The following is a 23,730-nucleotide window of genomic DNA, read 5'->3' on the forward strand; positions in this document are numbered from 1 at the left end:
ATACCTTCCAGCAGCATAAGAAATCAAGAGTCTATTTCACTGGTGTCACGACTGTTCTGAACCCAAGGTTATATTTAATATCATGAATCAAAATCTAACACACAAGCTATATAGATAAAATGCCACGGTATTTGCATGTATTTGTTTGAATGTATTAACTGCATTTTTTATTTTTGGATTGCAGCTCTATATTACAGACTATAGTTTGAAATAATGAGAAAGAGATCTCCACTGTAACCCCAGAGTGATAAATCTTTTTAAATACAGATATTATTTAAATACACAGCAATGTTTCTGAATATTTAGTCAACAATCCCTCCACACAGCCTATTTTGTTATGGTTTTCTATATAGAGATATTCAAGAAGAGAAAATTACCAATATATATTTTAAAAGAAAGTTGCTGTGTAAAATTGTTTTCATGTAACCACCACCCACACAGAAAACCAGGGTAAAAGTTTTTTTGTGTCAAATCTAAAAGTTCACAAGGGAAAATTATGCAATAGTAATTCTTTATCATAGTCCATCAGCCAACAACACTGATTTACTGTATCAAAAAGTCTATTATGCGGTCTGATCACCTGCAACTGACCACAGTAGTAACTATTTCAAAAATTATTGCAAAGTTCTCTACTGACCTAGCAGTAGCACTTTTACAGTATTCAACATTAGAAATCAATATATAAACCAAAACAGTTTTGATTAGAAAGCAAGGACAATTCTCTGAATTTTGGAGTTTTCCACAGGAATCACCAACTAAAATAGGCAACCTTCTCATCTTGTCGGCCTTGTCTCTCAAATAGAACATGAGCATTCTCAGTAGCGCAACAAAGCATCAAAACTAAAAGAATGGAAAGTCTTACACAGAATTCAAATCTACTATAAACTTATTTTGGGGACAGGGGAACTATTCCATGCACTGAGACACTACCTTTTATACAAGTCTGACACACTCTTGTATTAGTCATGCACCATATCCAGGGTAAAGCTTCTACAGGAAATAGTATATTCATTTCCTTTACAGAACTTACTCTAACAATGAAAACTATTCAATTTTTTTCTCAAATCTTTATGTAATATTTATTTATTTAAAGAAAGTTAACTGGTATTTCTAGAAGTAGTACTGTACTCCAGGTACTGCAATATGGTACAGAGTTATTTAATCTATAACAGATCCACTGTATAATTATCTTCACGTATTTAACACTGAAAGCCAAGACGGAGCTAAAACACCACTACTTCGATCATTAGTCTCTCCTCAGGTCGTTCAGCTCCCGACAGTGATCTATGAATCTGACACTGTCTTCTCTCTCACGCTATCATTTACTCTGTACACACCTGGAAATGCAACCCAGAACTGCCACCTTGGATTTGAAAACAGATAAGTTTGCTCTCCATTATATTTGATCTTTTGCCTATTCATTTATTTTGCTAGTCATTATTTCATCTGCAATGAACATAGCTGGGAGTCACTCTTGTGCTGACTCAGCTAACTGGGAAGATCTTTCTTTGTTGGCTCCTCCAGTCCTCTCATTAAACCATACTGTCCGTGTTCCCTCTTATGACACTTGTAATTGACTTTCCGGAGTTTGTGAAACTGTGAGAAAGACTTTGGAAACATAAAAAGTATTCTGTTATCTACTATTCTTGCTCCTTTTGTGCTTATAGGTGGAGGAAAAAGCTAGTAACACAGCTAAAGAAAAAAAAAATTTAAAACTCACAAAATTCATGAAATATTTCTCAATGAAATGTAGAAGTACAGTGGTTAAGATGTTAATTGCTCTATCATGCAATTTAATTGGCAACACTAGCTTCAAAATCTGACTCAACTTTACTTGCAAGCTCTTCTACCTTCCCTCCCAAAGCAGACCTGCAAATTTTGTTGTATTTCCTCATTTACTCCTTCTGTAACTTTGACCACTGAAATTCAGCAAAAGACAAATTCTGAAAAATCTTCAGTAATTGAGAACAGGACTGTCTTGCCTCAACAGATCTTCAGCAAACACTTAACATAAAACACCCCGTACTTCTAACCACTGTTCTTGACACTTTCTAGTAAGTACTCTAGTAAGTAAAGTATGCCTGAATACACTACAGAATCTACGATAAACATAAAAAATTCACGCATTGGCTGCAATATCTAAATTCCTTGACATTCTGCTCAGCTTCCAACATATTTTCAGTGAACTATGCTAACCTACTTCACAGCTGAATGGTTATAATATCTAGTTCAGACTCCAACACGTAATTAGTTTCACCTTACAGAACAGAAGGTTAAGACTTAATAATGTCACAAGGACTCAAAACTTGCTTCAGTTTTTGTGTTAGTAGTCTGTACTTATTCTGCAGGGGCTAGTAAAACTACCTCACTGCACTGCAACTACAACTACGTCTGGCAAGACTTCTCAAAAAATAATCATTGCAATTTGAAATAAAGTTTTTCCATTATAGCCCTCACTAAACACGAAAAAAACCCACCAGATTAGGTAATTCCTTACAGTTTTTAAGGGTTAGAGAAATTTTAAGTGGAAGAAACTTGACTAGAAAGCGAAAATAAAGAATAAATGCACTGAACAATTAACTGGGACTATCCTCTGATGGGAAAGGGAAAGGGATTACAGTTTCTAAAAGCATGTTTAGCCACTGGGTATCAACTCCCATCCACTTTGCTAGCTCCATTCTGAATGCTGTCAGTAAAATATAATTTGGAAATGTATTTACCTTGAAAAGTAAGTCCTAAAGTAACCTTTTCTGTGGATAGACTAAGAAAGTGTTATTGAGTGAACTAAAGATGGTCCTACTTGCATTCTTAATATCCTACAAACGTTGGAGTTTCAACACCCTACATTGCTAGCACTTTTTATTTGTCTATCAGCAACAAAATATCACAGCAGATTCAAGTATTTTTAACCATATATCACAGAATCGCGGAAGGGTTGGGGTTGGAAGGCACCTCTGGAGATCATCCAGTCCAACCCACCTGCTAAAGCAGGTTCACCAGAGCAGATCTCACAGGAATGTGTCCAGGTGGGTTTGAATGTCTCCAGAGAAGGAGACTCCACAACCTCTCTGGGCAGCCTGTTCCAGGGCTCTAGCACCCTCAAAATAAAGATGTTTCTCCTCATATTGGGATGCTTCAGTCTGTGCCCACTGTCCCTCATCCTATCATTGGACACCACCAAAAGGAGTCTGGTCCCAACCTCTTGACACCCACCCTTGAGATAGTTATAAACATTGATGAGATCCCCTCTCAGTCTTCTCTTTTCCAGGATTAACAGACCCAGCTCTCTTGGTCTCTCCTCATAAAAAAGATGCTCCAGACCCCTCAGCATCTTCATTGCCCGCCACTGGACTCCCTCCATTAATTCCTTGTCCTTTTTAAATTGGGGAGCCCAGAACAGGACACAGTAATCCAGATGTGGCCTCACCAGGGCAGAGTAGAGGAGGAGGAGAACCTCCCTCAAACTGCTGGCCACACTTTCGCTAATGCACCCCAGGATACCGTCAGGCTTCTTGGAGACAAGAGCATATTGTTGACTCATGGTCAACCTGTTGTCAACCAGAACTTCCAAGTCCTTCTCGACAGTGCTGCTTTCCAGCAGGTCCACCCCTAACCTGAACTGGTGCCTGGGATTAGTCCTCCCCAGGTGCAGGACTCTACACTTGTCCTTGCTGAATTTCATCAGGTTCGAATCCTGACTGAGCATGGCCTTAAGCAGCTTGGCCCAGGTCACCCTGCTTTGCGCAGGAGTTGGATTTCGATGGTCTCCAGGTTGAACAGGACTGGACCTGATACTGAGGAGCCCCACTAACTATAGGCATCCAACTAGACTTTGCGCCATTGATCACAACTCTGAGCTCTGCCATCCAGCCAGTTCATGATCCATCTCACCATGCATTCACCCAGTCCACACTCCCTGAGCTTCCCTATCAGGATGTTGTGAGAGAAAGTGTCAAAAGGCTTGCTGAAGTCAATGCAGACAACATCCACTTCTAATATATATAATATACATCAATGAGATTGTTATTAGTCACAAATATACTCCATTACTAAACACCACACACACCCAGAGTACTGACAGCTATCTATTCAAAATATTACTAACTCACAATGGAGTACTAAAAAGAACGCAGATGCTTTTTAAGTGCATATTAAATGTACTTCCAAAGCAACTGTTCAGTAAGCTCAACATATCTTCATGTTACTTCAATTTTAAATTTCTTCCAAAAGACTACGGGTACTTTGTAATGATGAGTCCGTAATAAATCTGAAAATCTTACTTTCTGGCTTCTTCAATTATTTCAATTACACATGGAAAAAAGAACATAAACAGCATTTGTGAATGCCATCTGGTGTATGAGCACAAAGACAGCTGTAAGTATATACAGAAGGAATCAAATACGTACTGAGTATTATATATAAACATAATAACATGTATTATTAATCACATATATGATAAATTTGTAAGTATAAGCAATATACATACATATATATCCTACTCTGTGTATAAATAAATAAATAAATAAATACACTTCACATATTAACACACAAATGAAAACATACTATATTACTTTGTCTACTCATTCCTTACGAAATATTTTCAAGTTTCAAAACACAACGTTACTTGTCTACACATGAGGTACTTAAACATTTTAGATCTTTTGCCCTTCCATACTGATTTATATTATTTAAAAATATACAGAAGGAATTTCAGAGTATTAAAAATTGTCTCCCGGGGCCAGAAAATGAAACAAATTTGCAGCACTCTAAGCTAAGAACCTTGGGGAAACAATGCCATATGAATTATAAAGAATCCTGTTGCACTACTTAACACACAATATGTATATAATCATTGTATCAGGAATATATTTTATTTGGAAAATTCTGACTTGGCAGGACTTAGCTAAACAAAGCCCCACATCTTTTTTTCATTAAATAGGTGATGATGAGATAACTTCAAGAGAAGAAGAAAACTGAAAAGGAAAATCGCCTTTTATACTATGAAGTAGAAATAGAGTCAGCCAAACTTAAAAAAAACCCAGTCAATAATTTGACAATAATGACTGCAGCCAAGCACAAGTATACGCACAGTGACTCTCATCTTTTCAGGTCACTCACGCTGTTCACCAACAATGTACTGATGAAAATATCAGAACCATTTACGGAAACAAATAAAAAGTTTTCACAAGTCATGTTGCTTGTTTGTTTTTAATAAGGTTTTATCAATCAGATCAGACCTTTTACATGTAGAGAATTAATTAAGCAAACTGTATATAGCCTACCCAGAGGATGATTTTCTCTATTGATGTATATTTAAGAATTCCTATACATCAGTTTAGGTATGTGAAAATACATTATCATATGAGCAATAAACAACTGAAAAAAATTTCCCTGAAGTTGTATATTTTTCTCATTATGTCAGAAAGGGACCTTCTCAACTTTATTTTTTTAAACTCATTTAATTACTTCATTCATATGTTTGTGAATACTCTAGGCAAACTCCTATTAAAAATCTTGGTTCACCTTGCTCTCAAAGTTATCAGAACAGGCAAGGGCAGGCGGGAGGAAAGCACAGCACTTAATGATGAGAGCCAACATGTATATTAATACTAGCAACAGTAAGCACAGTTTAGCCAAAATGTTTCTTGAAGCTGGAAACCGCAGTGTAAGTTCAATCTTAAATGTAGTTCTGGAGAGAGAGAGAGAGAGCATGCACGCAGCACAAACAAACACACAAGCGCACCAGAGCATGCTGATCGCATGTATTCCACAGCACGTTCAGGACACTTCCTTTAAAATAAAAGATCTTTCAACCTTTGTAATTATTAAGCCTGACAAAGTTTCCTAAGCAGTAGGAAAGAGATTTACAGATCATTGCACTCCAAAATTTTCTACATGAAAAGCAGTATCTTACTTTTGCCTATATAAGATTTCACTTTTTCCATCCTGTTATCAAAAAGCAGGTACTGATTCTCCTGTTCTAATAGTATCTGTAGTCTCAGAACCAAAGACCAAATCTTCTACTGGGCTATGTAATCAAACCTGTTTTACACAAGTGGATGTCTCATAAATTACTGAAACTGTTAAAGTAGCAATAAAATTGCTAAGGGTATATTTTTGGATTATGGTGTAGGTCAAACAACAGTTCAAACCTGGCTAAGAGCTAGATATCATAAATAAAGATACTTAAAAGCCCAAAAGCTGATGCTGTAAATTTTAGGTAGAAGATGAAATATTTTTATTCTGAAACATATACTGATAGCGCAGTATATTCCATCTAAAACACAGAATACCATTTTTTTATAAGTATTCAGAAAAATTTTGCTAATTGCGCTGCCAGGTTTTGCCTCATCGACCATATTCACCTGACCTCTTGCCAACCAACTACCATTTCTTCAGGCATCTTGACTACTTATTGCAAGGCAAACACTTCCACAACCAGCAGGATGCAGAAAATGCTTTCCAAGTGTTCATCAAATCCTGAAGCACCGATTTTTATGCTATAGGAATAAACAAACATTTCTTGTTGGCAAAGATGTGTTGATTGTAATGGCTACTCTTTTGATTAATAAAGACGTGTTTGATCCTAGTTATAATGATTTAAAACTCACCATCCAAAACCGCAATTACTTTTGCAACAACCTATACCTCAGTGTATTCACAACCCTGAAAATTAACTATCTCCCTTTTAATCTAAAAATTCCCAGGCCCTGATAAATAATGGGTTTAATATTTTATTGCTATTTTTAATACATCTGGTTAGATCACTATGAAATGCATATACTTCCCCTTTGGTTATTTTATTACCATTATACTTGAAGTTAAAATGAAGAGTTATACTCTATATGGGAACATTACAGTTTCAGGTGGCATAGATCAGCATGAACTTTTTACTTGAATGTTAACAGCACTCACCTGAAGAAAATGTTACAAAGAATGATTTAATAATAAAAGCTAATTACAACATATATATGGGAATGTCTACTTAATTAAGTGGAAAAAATACTGTGGGATAAGTTGTAGTTTACGCTTGTGCACTGCCATTATTCCTACAGGTGAAAATGCAAAAATACTCATCTGTCATCGACAGGTTAGGAATGTTCTAATGACAACCAGCTTTGTCACAAGCAGAGTAGACTGACACCTGAAACATTTTGTCTTTTGATTGTTCTACTTGTAACGCAATACAAAATCATTTTGGAAATGATCTAGCTATAAAAAAACCTCAAAAGCCTAGGAAGACAGGATTCTTATTCACAATAGGAATCCACCAAAATACTGTTATGTAGATTACAAATGTGAAATTATCCACTAATGTGCTGAAATTAATCAAGAATGGTGGTCTTATTGAGACATATTTTGCACATTGCCCCATAAACCCTCAGAAATAGGTTTTTATAAATCAGCAAGAATACAGGCTGGAAATGCACTGGCTGGGGAGGAGCCCTGTGGAAAAGGGCAGAAAGTCCCCACAACAGCGAGCTCAGCCTAAGCCGGCAGTCTGGCCTGGCAGCAAGGGTGACCGGCCACCTCTGGGGCCAGGAGAGGAAGGGAAGTGACTCTCCCACTCAGCGCTGAGGTTGGTAGGGACCTCTGGAGAACATCTAAACCCAACCCCTGCCCAAAGCAGGGTGATCTGGGCCAAGTTCAGTCAGGATTTGAACTCCAAAGATGAAGACTCTACAACCTCTCTATAATTAGAGCCAAAGATGCACTTGCATAGAAACCCCCAGATCATCAAAAAACAGCATGAGTGAATCTGTTAAAGCAACAGATGATTTGACCAAGTTTTTTATTTCTTCTCTAGGCTAAAAACTGTAAGCATGTCAGGAAGCAATAGCCATGCTGCTCAATGCCAACACAACTTTATTCCACAGGTTCCTTTTGTTCAAAGATGTGCTGTTATAAAACACACAGTCACATTAGACAAAGAAGGAATGGAAGTAACATGAGTGAGGAAGGCAGAAATAATAGATACTATGTGTATCAAAATTCAACCAATCAATACATATTTCTTAATAACACCTTTGACAATTCTGGAGTCAAGGAAATGAGACAGTCTGGAAAATAAATGAGTTTTCTGTTAAGAATAATAAAGGGATACAAAACCAATTTTTCCATTACAGTCTCATATGTTGGAAAAAGAAACACACACACAAAAACAAATATGTATCTAGCTCATATTAGTCAAAAATTTCACAACAGGACCCTAATTGCTGTACTTGATGAGATTTGCATGGGCCCACTCCTTGAGGCTGTTCAGGTTCTTCTGGATGGCATCCCTTCAGTAATAATTTAATTCTCTAATGTTTGGTTGGTTTTGGTTTTTTATTCCCATATCTTCAATGAGCTAATTTCTTGCTGAGTTACTTCTCCCAATCAACTCAACCTGCAACTACATGACTCCTCTATCTGACAAGACCAGGGGCATCAACACAGAAGTAAACCAAAAAAATCACAACAGAAGAAAAAAAGCAAGCAAACCCTTTCATTTCAATAGTACTCTGCAGTTGCACTGAATTAACTGTAACATCATTAGTCACACCACCAGCATAATTTTTCAAGCCTGCTTTTGATAGATGAATGCATCCTTGAATACATCAAATTGATAACCATTCCATTTATATAAGAGCTTAAATTTTCATTGATGCAGTTTAATTCCACTAGAATTAGTTTGAATATTTTGTTTATCAGTACTTCACGGTTTTGTATGAAAACAGAATGTTAAGGAGAAATTATGTGAACTCTGAAATTCCTTTTCTAGGAAAAAAAAAAAGCAGCAAAACCAAGACAGAAGGTATTCCAGAAAGAGGTTTCTTTACCTGGATTTCTTCCTTTGAAATATATTTCAAGTTCTCACTTTTTTTTTCTTTATAAGTTCTCACATATTTTTGATATGTGGTCAAATATTTTAAAATATAATAGTTCTGAGAAACTGAAACATGCAAAGCAGCATTTTTTATAGGAATCAGCATGACTATGCATTTCAGCAGTACTGCACAAAACATAGAGCTTCTAATTTTACTTGTAACCAGGAGAAGTACACTTAAAATACCTTCAAAGAAGTTAAAGACTTCTGTCGACATGATTTTATAACAATTTTGTTAAAAATTAACTCCATTACAATATTAAGTTCACAATATGTTTTAGCCAGCATGCCTTTGCCAATGAAACATTCATATTAAAACACAGGTCACAGGCAAGAATATGTCAAGGCACTTTTAATAAGGCCAAGTACCGTAAGGAAAGAAATACCTATCAAAAAAATGCAATCAAAATAAAGAATCTGGAAAACACTGATGTACTTTCACTGACAATTACAGCTTCAATTCATAGGAATTTTTATGGTTATTCACATTTTATGATGATTTACTAATTATTGGAGAATAGCCATTTTCCAATACACATACATTCAACCTCCAGGGTCTTCGCTACTTTAAAGCCACTTAGAGAAACAAAACCTCTCATTTTCAAGCATTTGTTCAAACCATTTCAAAACAAATACAGTTACATGGGACTTATCAATCGGCTGATTCTAATAAGTACAGTAGAAAAACTTGTCTATCACCTCATCTTCTCGGAGAATGTTAGAAATAAATCAACCAAAGTTTTTCTGTCCCTGTGATTATTTCTGTTGTCACCAAAATAATACTGAAACAATTTCACAGCAAAGATCCTCTAGCGTACACAAGTAGCTCACTTGAAAGCAGGAAATAATCAGAACGAGGAGGTACAAACATAAAAAAAGCAAAGCAGCAGCAATGTGCTAAATATTTGTAACCGTAATTTATTTTCTAATCAGCTCACTGAAAGCAGCCAATGCACCCTGACCTGACTGCAAACACTTCCCTACCAAACATCGTTAAAAACAATTCTTTGTTGCCAGTGCAAAATAGAAATCATCACCTTTCTAGCACAGACCAGTTTTGGTCCCATCATAACCCAGGAAATCACAATTACTTTAATGTATATATTCTGAGATTACAAAATCACATTATTTTTACTTTCTAGCAAAATTCAAGCTCTTTATCTCAAACGACACAGATGTGAAAAACAGATATTAAATAGATAGTAATTGATGCCTATTGCAACAGAAAGCCTATAAAATTTATTTCAGGTAACTTTTTCATAAAGTGGGAAGTCCAAAGTTTCTACATCATCATGCATCAGCATTGCAGCATAAAGTGCTTTAATACGGTAAATATCAAATACAGATGTTTAGACTCCCATTTAATCTATAGTAGATCATATGGATTCCTCTCTCAACCAAATGCAAGACATTCAGCTACATATTTAGTATTTCTTGTAGATCCTTCTAATCTTGATGAGCTTATATACCAACGAATGCAAACACGTACACACAAATGCACCATTCTTAGCCTGTAACTTGCTGCATTTAACAGAATATATTCCCACATCAACAGCTTCTCTACACAGAAGAAGTTTAGATGCTCAGTGAAGTAGCATAAGCATCAAGTGTTAAATTGATGTTTTAAAAATATGAAGATAATTTCAGCAACTATTAAGACAGCAATTGCTTATGGGTTGCTATATTAATGACTTAAAAACGAATAAGTATGTCAGCTTTTCATCACTTCGGTAAGAGCATTTTAGTTGGAGACTTGAGCAAACATTCTCCATGCTTGGTGACTCATGCACAACTTGCCTCTAGAATCAGAGATTTCAACTCTTCTCTAGAATATCATACTACAATGAAACATGCAGCCATCCTGATGAAATTAGGTTGCGCATTCTTTTTTCCCTTTCCTTTCTTGATACTACGCCAAACTTGTAGCAGCTTCCTCCAACAGGAAAATCTACTTCGCCCTCGTTTTTCATAGATGTACTCTTTCTCTTAAAGTAGTTCAAAGCCATGACATTAATCGGTTAACTCCACTACTTACAGACAAGAAAAATCAATTTACCTGAATGCCATCAAGCAACTTGCTCATGCACCAGTAACTGTCAGCTTCTATGTTCTGCAGCACTTCTTCAGGCAGACTGGAAACATCAAAATTTTCCACTTCTTCTTCTTCTGTTTCAGGAAAAGAGAGAAAAAGACAAGTCAATGAAGTGCACAGAATAAATAAAGCAAGGATGAGGCAAATAATTGAAAACAAAGACTACCACCACTTATCTTCTAGTCAGAAACTTCAACGCACATTTACTTTAACGGAGACTAAATGAATCATTTATTGCTCAATTGCGTCATCTAATGGCTTTAAATGTTAATGAATACTTAATTCCTTGCAGAGTGTGAAAACCTCAAATCACGCCTGGTTAACCAGAATTAATATATAATAAATCACTTCATTCTAAACATTTCACACCTGAAAGAGGATCATCAGAAGCATTTTGAGCCCCCTCAAGTCACATATGAACAATCTCTGCAGAACATGCCTACACTTGCATTATGCACAGCAAAGCATTTTTCCAATCTTGGCAGAAGAAAAAGCTCTGAAAAATACTTTTTAGAAAATGAGAGGAATTTACTTAGAAAGATAACTACACCTTTTCAAGTAGGATTTGTTTTATGGGCAAGCATTTGGAATCGGAAGGAAATCACACAAAAGGAAATAGATTATTCCCACCCCAAAAAACCCCATGATTCTCAATACTGGAAAAGCACTGAACCCAAATGATGTCTAATTCAAGGAAACAGAGTCTTCCACATAAGTGTGTTAAAAGATATTCACATTTTGCTATGAGCTGAAATTTTATCACCTAAGCCATATCGTTTTATTTTTTAAAGCATGGCATCTGAGTGAATCCATTTTGAAAAGAACACAGAATGTGCTGCCTTGCCAGCCCATTCCCAAAGCTCCCACACGGTCCCACACGAGAGTTCAGCGCAAGCTGGGATCGTTCTGAGTCCATGCTGCAGCCTCCCTGTTGCAGCAGCTCACACTGTCTTACTGTACCAAGATAAGAATCAAAGCAGCATCCTTCCCAGCCCTGGCTTCTTCTCAAGAAGGGATGATGCAGAAGAGAGAGGTGTTTGATTCTACTTAATTAAGAGTATGATATACGAAAAGAAGGAATCTCCTCCATTACACAACTGCAACGTGGCATAGAAGAAAAAAATCAAGAATATGTAATATCTTCAAACTCCTCTGTTATCTGTCTCATAGCTTTGCAGTATGCCATTACAGAAGCCTAAGTACATCTTCAGGTTGTCACATTTGATTATGCTACCTTGAAAGGCTCAATTGGTAATAACCATGAATATTACACATTATAAAATAATTTTAACATATGAGTGATTTTACCACTACTAGGACACTTCAGTAAGAAGGTGTTATCAAAGCATTCTTGTTTGCACTAGTGTCTACATATGTGGATGTGCATCTTCTAAGGGATCATTGGTTTTGGATTGTGAAATATTAATAGCTGTAGGACAAGGAGCTTTGGTCATTCTAATAAAATATTAGTTAAGATATTGAGAAATCTGGTAAGTAAAGCAGGGGATTGCAGCACAGAAGCCACAGAATAAAAGCACTTGCTGATCTCAGAGGTGGCAGGACTGTAAACAATGCACCAGTAGTCATCTACTGGGTATTAAAGGAATGGCACCTTTGCACTGGTTTACAGCTTTAAAAACCCAGTTTCTAAAAGAAGATCAACAAACAAGTATCCAGCATATTTTAAATACCCTATGTAATAGATATAGCAGGTGGGTTGGACTAACTGATCTCCAGAGGTCCCTTCCAACCCCAACCATTCTGTGATTCTGTAACACTGCCTTACAAAACAATGAAGAAAGCACGAGCAGCAGACTGCAACAACAAAACTGTTAATACCAGATCCTTTTGTGAGGAGGAAGAAACACCATAACCAATGTCAGCATCACATACCTCCCAGCAAAAAGCAGGATAGAAACCAGTACCATGCTCCTCTCCCAGCAACGGACAGCAAATCCTCTCAATGCTCAGTTCAACAAGGCCAAGTGCTGGGTCCTGCACTTTGGCCACAACAACCCCCTGCAGCGCTACAGGCTGGGCACAGAGTGGCTGGAGAGCAGTCAGGCAGAAGGGGACCTGGGGGGACTAATGGACAGGAAGCTCAACCTGAGCCAACAGTGTGCCCAGGTGGCCAAGAAGGCCAATGGTGTCCTGTCCTGTACCAAAAATAGTGTGGTCAGGAGGACAAGGGAAGTGATCCTTCCCCTGTACTCTGCATTGGTGAGGCCACACCTGGAGTATTGTGTTCAGTTCAGGAAAGATATTGAAGTGCTGGAGCGGGTCCAGAGAAGAGCAACAGGACTGGTGAAGGGACTTGAACACCAGACCTATGGGGAGAGGCTGAGGGAGTTGGGGTTGTTTAGTCTGGAGAAGTGGAGGCCTAGAGGTGACCTCATCACTCTCTATAACTACCTGAAAGGAAGTTATAGCCAGGTGGGGATTGGTCTCTTCTCCCAGGCAGTCAGCAATAGGACAAAGGGGCATGGGCTTAAATTCTGCCAGGGGAAATTTAGGCTGGATATTAGAAATAAATTCTTTACAGAGAAAGTGGTCAGGCATTGGAATGGCTGCCCAGGGAGGGGGTGGACTCACCGTCCCTGGAGGTTTTTAAACTGAGATAGGACATGGCACTAAGTGCCACGATCTAGTAAATGGACTGGAGTTGGACCAAGGGTTGGACTTGATGATCTCTGAGGTCTTTTCCAACCCAGTCGATTCTGTGGAAAACGGGGTAACATCAGCAGTAACTGGGAGGCAACTCTCCAACATCTTTCTGATCAGATCCCATCATTTTCTCTATTAGACTCCTCTCATTGAAGACAGTTTCTAGAACAAACTTGGATTCATTTCAATTATTAAATATAAGCTTTTCAGAAAAAGTATGTTAAGAGAAAAGCCAAGAATAAAACAAAGAAGTTTTTTTCATGGTAAAGATGGTTGAATATAATGGAGATAACAAGAAAGGATTGAAGGTAAACAGACCAACACCAAGAAAAACCCAAAGTATCTTGGAATGAAGAAACCTAACTCAGATTCGACAAGCAGCTAAAGTGATGTATATTTAGGAAAACTAATCCAAATTGAAATGCCAGATTCACAGCTCAAAAATAAGACAACAGCAAGGTACAAAAAAGTCCAGAAAAGGTAGCAATTTTTTATTAATGTCAACTTGTCCTTGACTAACTCCACTAACAGAAAAACTACTACAAGTGCTCACAAGACTTACTCACAGAAAGACTGAAAACCATTTGACTTAATATGGAAAAATAAGTCAATTTAAGGAGATAAATTTCATATTAACCTGTGAAAACATTATTAAATATTTGCCGATCTACCTCCAACCTGATGGACTTTGAGATTTTAAAACAAATGTGAAAACCCCGCAATTTTCAGTAGAGAAGCCCTTCTTAACAGATCAGAAATGAAACTTAAGGCTGAATATTCCTATTAATTTAAAGAAAAATACTTTTCCAAACAGAAAAGAAGATGATGTATCCTCTACAAAAGGAACAAATTCTTTAGTACATCCTATACATGTTAACTCATTAAAACATCTTAGGGTTATACAGTTTATGTTTATTATATACTCCTAAGGGAGTGCCACAGTGGTAAAAAAGTCTAGTTAATATTTTTAATTTTCATTTAAATATTTAACAGTGAAAACAGGAGTAACTTGTTTTCTCTCTGCAGAAAAGAAAAAGAACCAGAGTTCCTTATATTTATATAAAACACAAACACCTATTACACTTTATTCTCCTTGAAACAAACAGCCTTCAAGCCCTCTTTCGCCAAATACTTGCTGAAAGAACGAGATTGCGACTACTTAGCTAGTGTGTTGCTTTGCAAATTTCCTGCCTTTGAACACCTTTTCTTTCCATGACACCACTATCACATTTCAGAACAAAAAGGAAGTTATAAACTGTAGCACAACACAATAACTCTTCTACAGGTGAGCATGAAAAGATTACGAATGAAATAGACTTTATCTTCTCTTTCTCATCTTTTTTTATCTTACCTCTCTTTTGTCCTTCTCTTTCATAATCTACTATTTCACACTCATACCAGGATTTAAACTAATAAAAAGCTGAAGATACACCCAACCATTGCAGGTGGGTGCCTTCACCTCCCTTCACAGCCAACACAGAAAAACAAGCAGTGACAGAGCATTAGCTGTCTTGTTCTAAACTGAAACCTAAAATGTATCAGATGAGTCACATCCAAAGAAATTCCTGTTTCTCAATATTAGGTTTAACTTGAATTTAAAAATATTAAATCAGAATGCAGACCTCTAAACTGCAGGAGTCTAAATTTAGCTGAAATTAAACGTCCATCAGAAGACTTCCTGGCCTGTGACTGAACAACCAGCATCAAGTGCAGATGACGAGCCGCAAGAAAAGAGCAGTTCAAGAAAAAAGCCTGAAGCATCTTGGACAGCAAACACATCCCAGAATTAAGATTTTGGAAAAATCTAGATTCTAATTGATAGTCCTTCCTTACTAGAACAAATTAGAAATACAAACTTTTATTTTTTTCACAGAAAGTAGAATATAGCTTTTAAGAAACACCTTCCAATGGTTCCAACTACTTTTCACGAGAGGTATGTACATCGAGCACAAAAATGATGTAAGGACAGGTAAATTCACTGTTCTAAGTAGAATTCTCATTATTCCAAAGGGGAAAAAAAGTATCAGAAATGGAAATGCAACTATTATCAAGTACTTTCTGCTCTAGTTTGTGTTATCCTTTAAATCAAAAGATATAGATAGTATTTAAGAACTACCCAATTCTTCCACTAAAACAATCCATAGTCCTAAATATAATGTCACAGAACTGCAAGCTCAAACATTACAGAAATAAAAATAGCTCTATTAGGAAGCACTCATCCAGCTTTCTTGTTATGTCTTTCCCTTTGGAAGAGGCATCCAAGAAAATCATGCTTTTCTGTGCCTTATACTGACTAATCTCTAGCATTTTCATCAGCTTCTTAAACAAAAAGGTGGTTTTTTAATATGTTCTTTAAATATATAAGCTACTTCTAGTTCAATTTTCATTACCATTGTGCTTCTCATGCATCACTAAGTCATCTCTTCTAATGTCAGATAATAAAGTTTTGAAATACAAGAAAAAAAAACTAATTAAATGCCTAAAGCAACTCAACTGCATTTCAATTATACACTAGTAGTATTTACCCTGTATAAAACAACTCAAACTTCAGCTTAAAACTCTGCAAGCAAATATTTCAGAGTACATCTAATTACTTCAAGATATATTAAAATAGATTTTTCATTAGATTAGCTAGGAAGTACTTTTTTGTATATGTTATATTAACTGGTATTTTTTGATTTAAATGTGGTATACATTGAAAAAGGAGCTACACTGTGCAAGTCATCCAGACAGTAAATCTAATAAAGAAGGCAAAGCAGTACAAAAGCCACCAAACAAGCAAGTGCTCAGTGATGTGCAATGGTTTTCGCTGCATCAATTCACCCAAACTTGCTGCACTTTATTGAAAGTTCCAAATTGACTCTGAATATCTGAATGACCCTTTTCCACACTACAGCTGAAATAACAAAAAGGCCATCCCTTTTCATGACAAGCTCCAATTAAGGAACATCTGATTGGCAAAATAATGTGGAAAATAATAGTTTACTTTTTTACTGTTTATTCATTTATTTGTGTAGGCACACAGTGCCATAGTGCAAAGTGCTTCTTTTTCCATGTAGAAAAAAAAAAAAAAAAATCAATCAAGTTCTGTGTTACTCTTTTTTTGTCGTTTTTTCTTACTTAGATGAAGCAATAAACACACTGGAGATATTTAGAAAAGAAAGAGCAGAAGGGATTTCAGGACAAACAACAGAAGAAGCAAAAATAACTGTCTCAAAAGTACATTAGATCTTATTTCAATTTAAGACTTGTGCTTGAAAACAGAATTGCAAATTCTGGTTTTAGATAACTTTACATTTATTTCCAATGAATGAAATCTGAATGGACAGTGATATAAAGATTAAATAGCAAGAATATGGGGGAAAGCAGCAGGCCAGTGTGTACATGTTTCAATATCTGGGGGAAAAAAGATCACTGCATAAAATTTCCTGATTACAAAGTCTCACAGCAACGTTTCTCATTTTCTTCAGTTTCCTGTGGAGATCTTTATCGTGTTATCTATGTAATTGTAGAAGACAGCAAAATAGTTGCCTAGAGGAAAACTGCTGTAGCATGGAGTCAATGATTTGATGATCTGAATATGTGCATTGCTGTAAGCAAGGTATGAGCTGCTCTTCGCTCATTCCCAGTGTAGGGGCTGCAGCTTCCCACAGTGCAAGAAGAATGAGCGACTTTCTCTAAACAGCTTTAACTGGATCAACTCCCAAAGGCAAACACATAAGGATAACTTGAAAAAAAAAAAAAAATTACTTACAACTACTTACAGATTTATTTTTCCAATGACAGTAGAAAATAAACACGATAAACAGAAGCTAACAGCTTGCCTCCATTAAAAACAGCTTTTAATATGAGATTAAGCCTAGTTGATTTTGGTGGAAGTTGTTCAAAACGTCAAAATTAAGCTTCTACCTGCTCTTTTAGATGCATTTGATTTCTTGCAAAAATACTTGAATTTCACCTTTTCAGTACAGATCATGGGTAAAAACATCTGCCATTACAGAAAGATGGAATCATTCAACACCATTTTTTTCACTAAAGAGCTGCAAATTTTTTATTTCAAAAATGATTTATGAAGAAATCATGTCCTAAAATAAAAATAAAATACTGAAAACACATTACATTATTAAAACAGGTTAATGGTATTGCTACAGTAACCAGCAGCCCTCTCAATGCATCCAAATACCCACCTGTGTCCAACTATGCTTTCAAATGCAAAGAAAAAGGCAACCTGCATTCAGAATTTTGCTAAACCTGTTTATTACACCAACATCAATTCTCAGTCTTGATAAAGTGGGAATTAAATTTAAAAAAACTGATAGTTCTACTACATCATTACACTAAGCAAGCTCATACAAAAATACCTCTGTTAAATATAGCTTACATTCTTTCAAAGAAAACTAATTTTTAAAGAAATAGACATTCAATTGGCTTATTCATGTTTTTAGTTTTTTTATCTTGAAATGGTTTCTCAGCACTCAGAATCAGACAAAATTCGTATGAATTCACTGGAGTGGGAGGTAGGGGATGAAAGGAATGGTGGTCTAAAAAAGATCCTGGGCTGAAGCCCAAAACAGAGTGAAATATGATCTATAAAATATGATTGTTCTTACATACATCCAATATACAAAATATTACATATAAATATTAGGAAGGTTAATTCTCTGAACATCTTAAAATTGTTCTTTTATTAGCACTAATTTGTGTAAATGTATTTCTCATCTAACATATAAAAAGTATTACCACATATTTCAAGTCAGTTCTTGCAGAGGTGCAAGGAAACCATTCTGACACAGGTACTTGTCCGTACAAAGTTTAGTTTGTTGTAATCTGCTTAAGAAGTTGTATCTTCAGACAGACCTAACCGAAAAGCTACCAGCTAAATATAGAAACTATAAGCAAATGATTGCACACAGTGGTGCACAGCAATATTTCCACATCTAGAAGATGTTACATATTCCACTTCAAACTCAGTTTTCAAAAAGCCCTGTGAAACAGGTATTCAGTCACTGCTGCACTAAGGCAATGTTTTTCTAAGAAGATCAGAACATAATAGAGCATTTGAATGTAAATTCTTTCAATAACAAATACCTAATTAAATATGTATATAACCACATCAATATCTCTCAATGAAAGACTCCTAATTAGATATTTATCTGACAGAAATAGCTTTTGAGCTGTTAAGGATTAATCACCAAATTAAAACTACCCTTTCATTGTGATACTGCAATCACAAACATACAATTGAAAAACCAAAACCAAAAAAAAACCCTCTATCATCTCATTAGCCCAGGCTTAGGTAAACATGACCTTATTGCAATTCAAATATTCCCCTATTACCAGTCATGTTCTCTCACACACAATGTATTGTTGACTTGTCTAACACTGTTAATAATCTTACACTTGTTTTCAGTTGATCTGCCACAATTTCCTTAATATGCAACAGGAAGCGAGAAATATTTCATTATACATCAAGTATAAGAATGATGTTTTAAACATTATTAATTTTATTTTATTAATACTGATTCTCTACATAATTTTACTGCACAATGAGAATGTTATAATCTCCTTTGACCTGAAGAACAAGGTAAATGACCATCAACAAAAACAGTGTAAACTTGATTAGTTTGACCTAATTTTTATGTTCCTCACAATTAATCTATGACCCTGCAAGTACTCTCAATTTGTTCTATCACAAAAGAGTAAAAACTTCATATACATATTCTCTAATTCCAGATTCTGCATAGCTGTAATGAGTAAATCATTGAGAGACTTCCTTTATCAGGCCTACACGCTTACCAGTAATATTTTCTACTCAGGCTTTTTCTAGACTAGATTTTAATGTTTTTTTTTTTCTCCCCACACACTAAGCAGTCCAGAACTCGCCCTTAATTCCTATTAATAACCCACTGCACATATCTACACAGAAACAGGCCTGGTTTTAAGAGTGATACATTTACTTGAAAAATAGGCAAGTTCTCAGCTCATGTTGTAAATTGAAACAAAAGACATCAGTTCCCCCTGGGCAGCAGACAAGTGAGATTACAGTTCAACAACTCAGATACGATAAAGATGAAAGATATCTTTAATACTTCAACAATTCTACCACCAAAATACGGTAGGAAAGAGAACTAAGTAAACCAGTTGGCACCAACAGGTCTTTGAACCATGGAATTCGCACGATGTCAAACACAAGACTGGTAAACTCTTACACAGGTGAGAAATCTGGCCAATAAATTCAGCTTACATTTAGGAAAAAAAGGTACAAGCCACATATTTGAGTATGACACTACTGTGAAACAGGAGTCTTCAAAGCATATGACAGCTCTTCTTAAAAATGTATTTCAGCAACAATGAAGAACACAACACTCAGCACAAATTCTTCTCGGGGTAATCACTTCAAGAGGTTTGCTGCTCTCATCCAAAACAGATTGCCAGAGTGAGGTAGTGCATGTGATACCAAATTACAGGAGTAGTAATTAGCATCAAATGTGCATGATGAACACAGGATGCTGATGAGCATTTTCTTCCAATGCCTGATAAGTGAGTTTCCTGAGAAATCCAAAAGGTGCTCAGAGAATAGGAAATGGAAGATTAAAGCTTGAAGATGTCTCCCAAACCACATTTTTTAATTATCTAGTTTGTGCTTATCATATAATTTTTTTAAAGCATCAAGCACATGCATGTGCATATACACAAACAAGCAGTGCACAAAGAGCTAGTATGAGGTAAGAACAAACCACGGGATGGTCCAACAAGTCTAAAGCAAGTCTCAGGAACACAGGCCTGGCCTGGGTTAAGGTCTGAGATTGAAAACAGGGCTATTATAGAGACAGTCACTCTGGCACTGTATGTTTTTTTTAAATGGAAGAGCCTTCAAAATGAATCTATAAATGAACGTAGATTTTGAAAGGAATTATTTATTGGACAGGGGAAAAAAACAGCTGCATTAAAGGCAAAAATGAATTGAAAAGGTTAAAAAAAGTCTGTGTATCTACAATGGTGAATTTTAGAAGTACTAAAAAGTAATACTTCTTACCTGAAACTACAAATAAAAAAAAATTGTCTTGCATTAACTCACTTGAACAATCCCATAAACAGTAATGTTTAATAAACATTACATGCATAAGTTAACCTGGCAAAAGTTTTAATTTTTACTTCGATAAATATAAAAGAAAAAATATCCAGGAAATTGTAGTTAAATAAATGAATTGTAAAAAAAAAAATCCAGAAATTTAATTTTTTCAGTGATGAAAAACTGAAAAATTCACCACTGTCAAGTAAGCTCAGCAAACATTTACATGACAGTAACTGTATAAGCATAAAATCATCCACTCATGAAGAAATTTTTATTTGAACCTATTACTGTCATTGAACTGAATAACTAAATACATTCTCCAAGAAAAATGGATGGCAGGGGAAAGAAGTGTTCTTCAGGGACATCGTACACACAAGCCTATGATCATGGCAGTTTGATGCAAATCCAAACTACGCAATATTGGTCAAATTTCTTAATCAAAATGACATGCTTCCTTATTTTGTAACCTCCCATGTCATTCACAGCTAATAAGGAAGGAATGCACTTTACAGACTTCTTGCCTTATTTACAACAGAAGTATCATCCATTCTTTGCACTTTTTGGCTTGAATTGCATATATTGAATTAAAAGAAGCATTTTTGAGGAGAATGGGCTGTGACTGCACAGGCAAGACTACTTAACATTGCTCAGCTGTTGAGAGGAATCCTTAACTATCTTAATCTGCTGTGATTTACAATTTCTCAATGAAACAGCTATATATGCACCCATGGCAAATAAAGCTACAAAGCTTGCTTTATTCATAAGATTGTCATATTTTCACATAGTATATTTATCATTAGGATAAAGAAATAACCATATCACGTGGTAGAACCTCTCGGAAAAAAAAACCTGCTCCATCTGCTCAAAAGTAAGTGTATGGTTTCTTTATTTTTCTTCCCTTATGTTACAGTAATAAAGGTAGTGTGTTTAAATTGGAGATGCACTGTAATAAACTCTTATGTCATATTAACTAAAGACAGAGCTTGCAAATCAGTTCAGAAATGTCTTTGATGACAAAACAACTCATAAGTCAATACATTTTTTGAAAGTATTGGTTTGTATTAAAACTAATGTGTTATAAAAGCATTAAATATTTTCAATTTCTATGAAATAAGGCAATTAAAATATACAGAAGAAAAACTGTTTTGCCAAAAAACCTATACATTTTCTCCTTTTTTTTTGGTTATTGTGCTTAAGTAATTAATTTTTTACTTCTGCTTTGTGATTAGTTTCCCATAACTTAAAGCTGAAATTTAAAAATTCAGATTTCCAAATTAAAAACAAGCAAAAAAAATCCCATATTGATGAAAAGGCCCAATTCCTTTATAACTACTATGATTAAAAAAAGTTTGCGTTTCCACTACAAGCAAAGCCTATACAAATTTAAGTTTCAGCATACAAGCTTCTGACAACTGTATCTGAATTGGTTTGAAATCTGTAACTAACTACATACCTCCCTGAAAATAAGACAAAAAAGCTGTTTACAACTATGTTTAAAGTGCTGATACACCTAAGTCAAAAACCTTCTCTTAGAGCTTGAGATGCTACTGATCTATACAACAGTATTTGAATGTTACAGCCCTGACATTTATACAGCATGTTATCATTACTAAAGTAATTTTTTCTCTTTTAGCTTTTCTTCCTGTGAATTACTTCCTAATAAACACACATAGTCATGATATTTGGATGCCAAAAGCCATTAAAGTAATTTCCCAGTCTGCTGGAAAGCATGCTCGAGGAGATTTAGATCTGAAAGTACAACCACCTCTGTGCTGCTTCACTATAGAAAGATGAACATTCATTATAACTGTATGGAAACCATGGGGAGAGTAAAACGAATGCACAAGCCAGAACTAAAATATGCAGCTCCCTTCGGAATACTTGTCTCTCCCCTAGTTACATTAATTGTAATTAAGCTTTGCCTTCTTCACAGTTCGTTCATTTTTACACCTGCAGAAATCTTTTGGTTTCTCTTCAATTTCATTTTACTGTTCCTACCATAATTCAAGATCTTGTTTTCCATTTATTCCCGTGACTCAAGATTTTCACCTCGTAGTTTCAAATAAAACACCTTTCACTGATCTCTCCAGACTTCCTCACAATGCAAGTCTATTAGTTTCTTAATTGCCTTCAAAACTGAGACAATATAAACCACAAAACGTATGTCAAACTTAACAGAAATACATTATTAAGGTAACATCCATATTATCAAATTAATTTAATTTCTTTAATTATAAGAGTGCGCTTTAACCATCATGTCTTCTTCAGACAGATGCATTTAAAAAAATAGCAATACACATACAAATGCAAAACAAACTTTTAAAATATTGAAAATCTTCATCAGTAATCATATTTATACACTTAAACACATCGGTCTATGTATTACAATAGGACTTTTGGCAGCAGATTTTTTCTTTTGTTGCATACATAGGGAATAAAAATCCTTTTTCCTGAAGTGCTCTTTAGCACCCCTCAGAGAGAAGAAAAAAAAAAACACACACAAAAACTACCAAACAAAAACAACAAAAAACCCCACCAAATAGAAGAGCTAGAAGTAAATACCTGAATAATACAAACATACTGTGATTTAGCAGACAAATTTAAAAACCTCAAATACTTAGAAATCAACAGAAAGGACTAGTTCTGACTTACTTATTCTGACTACTACCAGCAAATTTTTGAGCTTGTTTTTTCTTATGAAAATGTAAAATAATATTTAAGATAGAGTACAGTTAGACCCATAACTGTAGGCCAGGGGAAAAAAAAAAATCCATATTAAGCCTCTAAACTACCCAAGGTATTTAAAGCAGAACACAAGCAGAATCATGGATCTCCACCTGAACAACAGTATAGAATCGGAGGATGGTTTAGGTTGAAAGGGATTTTAAAGATCATCTAGTTCTAAACCCCCTGCAATGACCAGGGACACCTTCCACTAGACCAGGTTGCTCACAGCCCTATCCAACCTGACCTTGAACACTGTCAGGGATGGGGCATCCACAGCTTCTCTGAGCAGCCTGTTGCAGGGTA

The 23,730-nt window shown here is 35.6% G+C and overlaps 1 protein-coding gene across 2 annotated transcripts in view; it reads right to left on the reverse strand.

The window, feature by feature from the left end:
- TBC1D22A (TBC1 domain family member 22A) overlaps positions 1-23,730 on the reverse strand; it is a 163,952-nt gene that overhangs the window by 87,682 nt on the left and 52,540 nt on the right. For both annotated transcript variants that reach the window (XM_065854268.2, XM_065854259.2), the window contains exon 9: positions 10,926-11,035. In XM_065854268.2, coding sequence (XP_065710340.1) covers positions 10,926-11,035 — 110 coding nt within the window. The remainder of the gene's footprint in view (positions 1-10,925; positions 11,036-23,730) is intronic.

Source organism: Patagioenas fasciata, chromosome 1, assembly GCF_037038585.1.
Source record: "Patagioenas fasciata isolate bPatFas1 chromosome 1, bPatFas1.hap1, whole genome shotgun sequence".
NCBI classification, from domain to species: Eukaryota; Metazoa; Chordata; class Aves; order Columbiformes; family Columbidae; genus Patagioenas; species Patagioenas fasciata.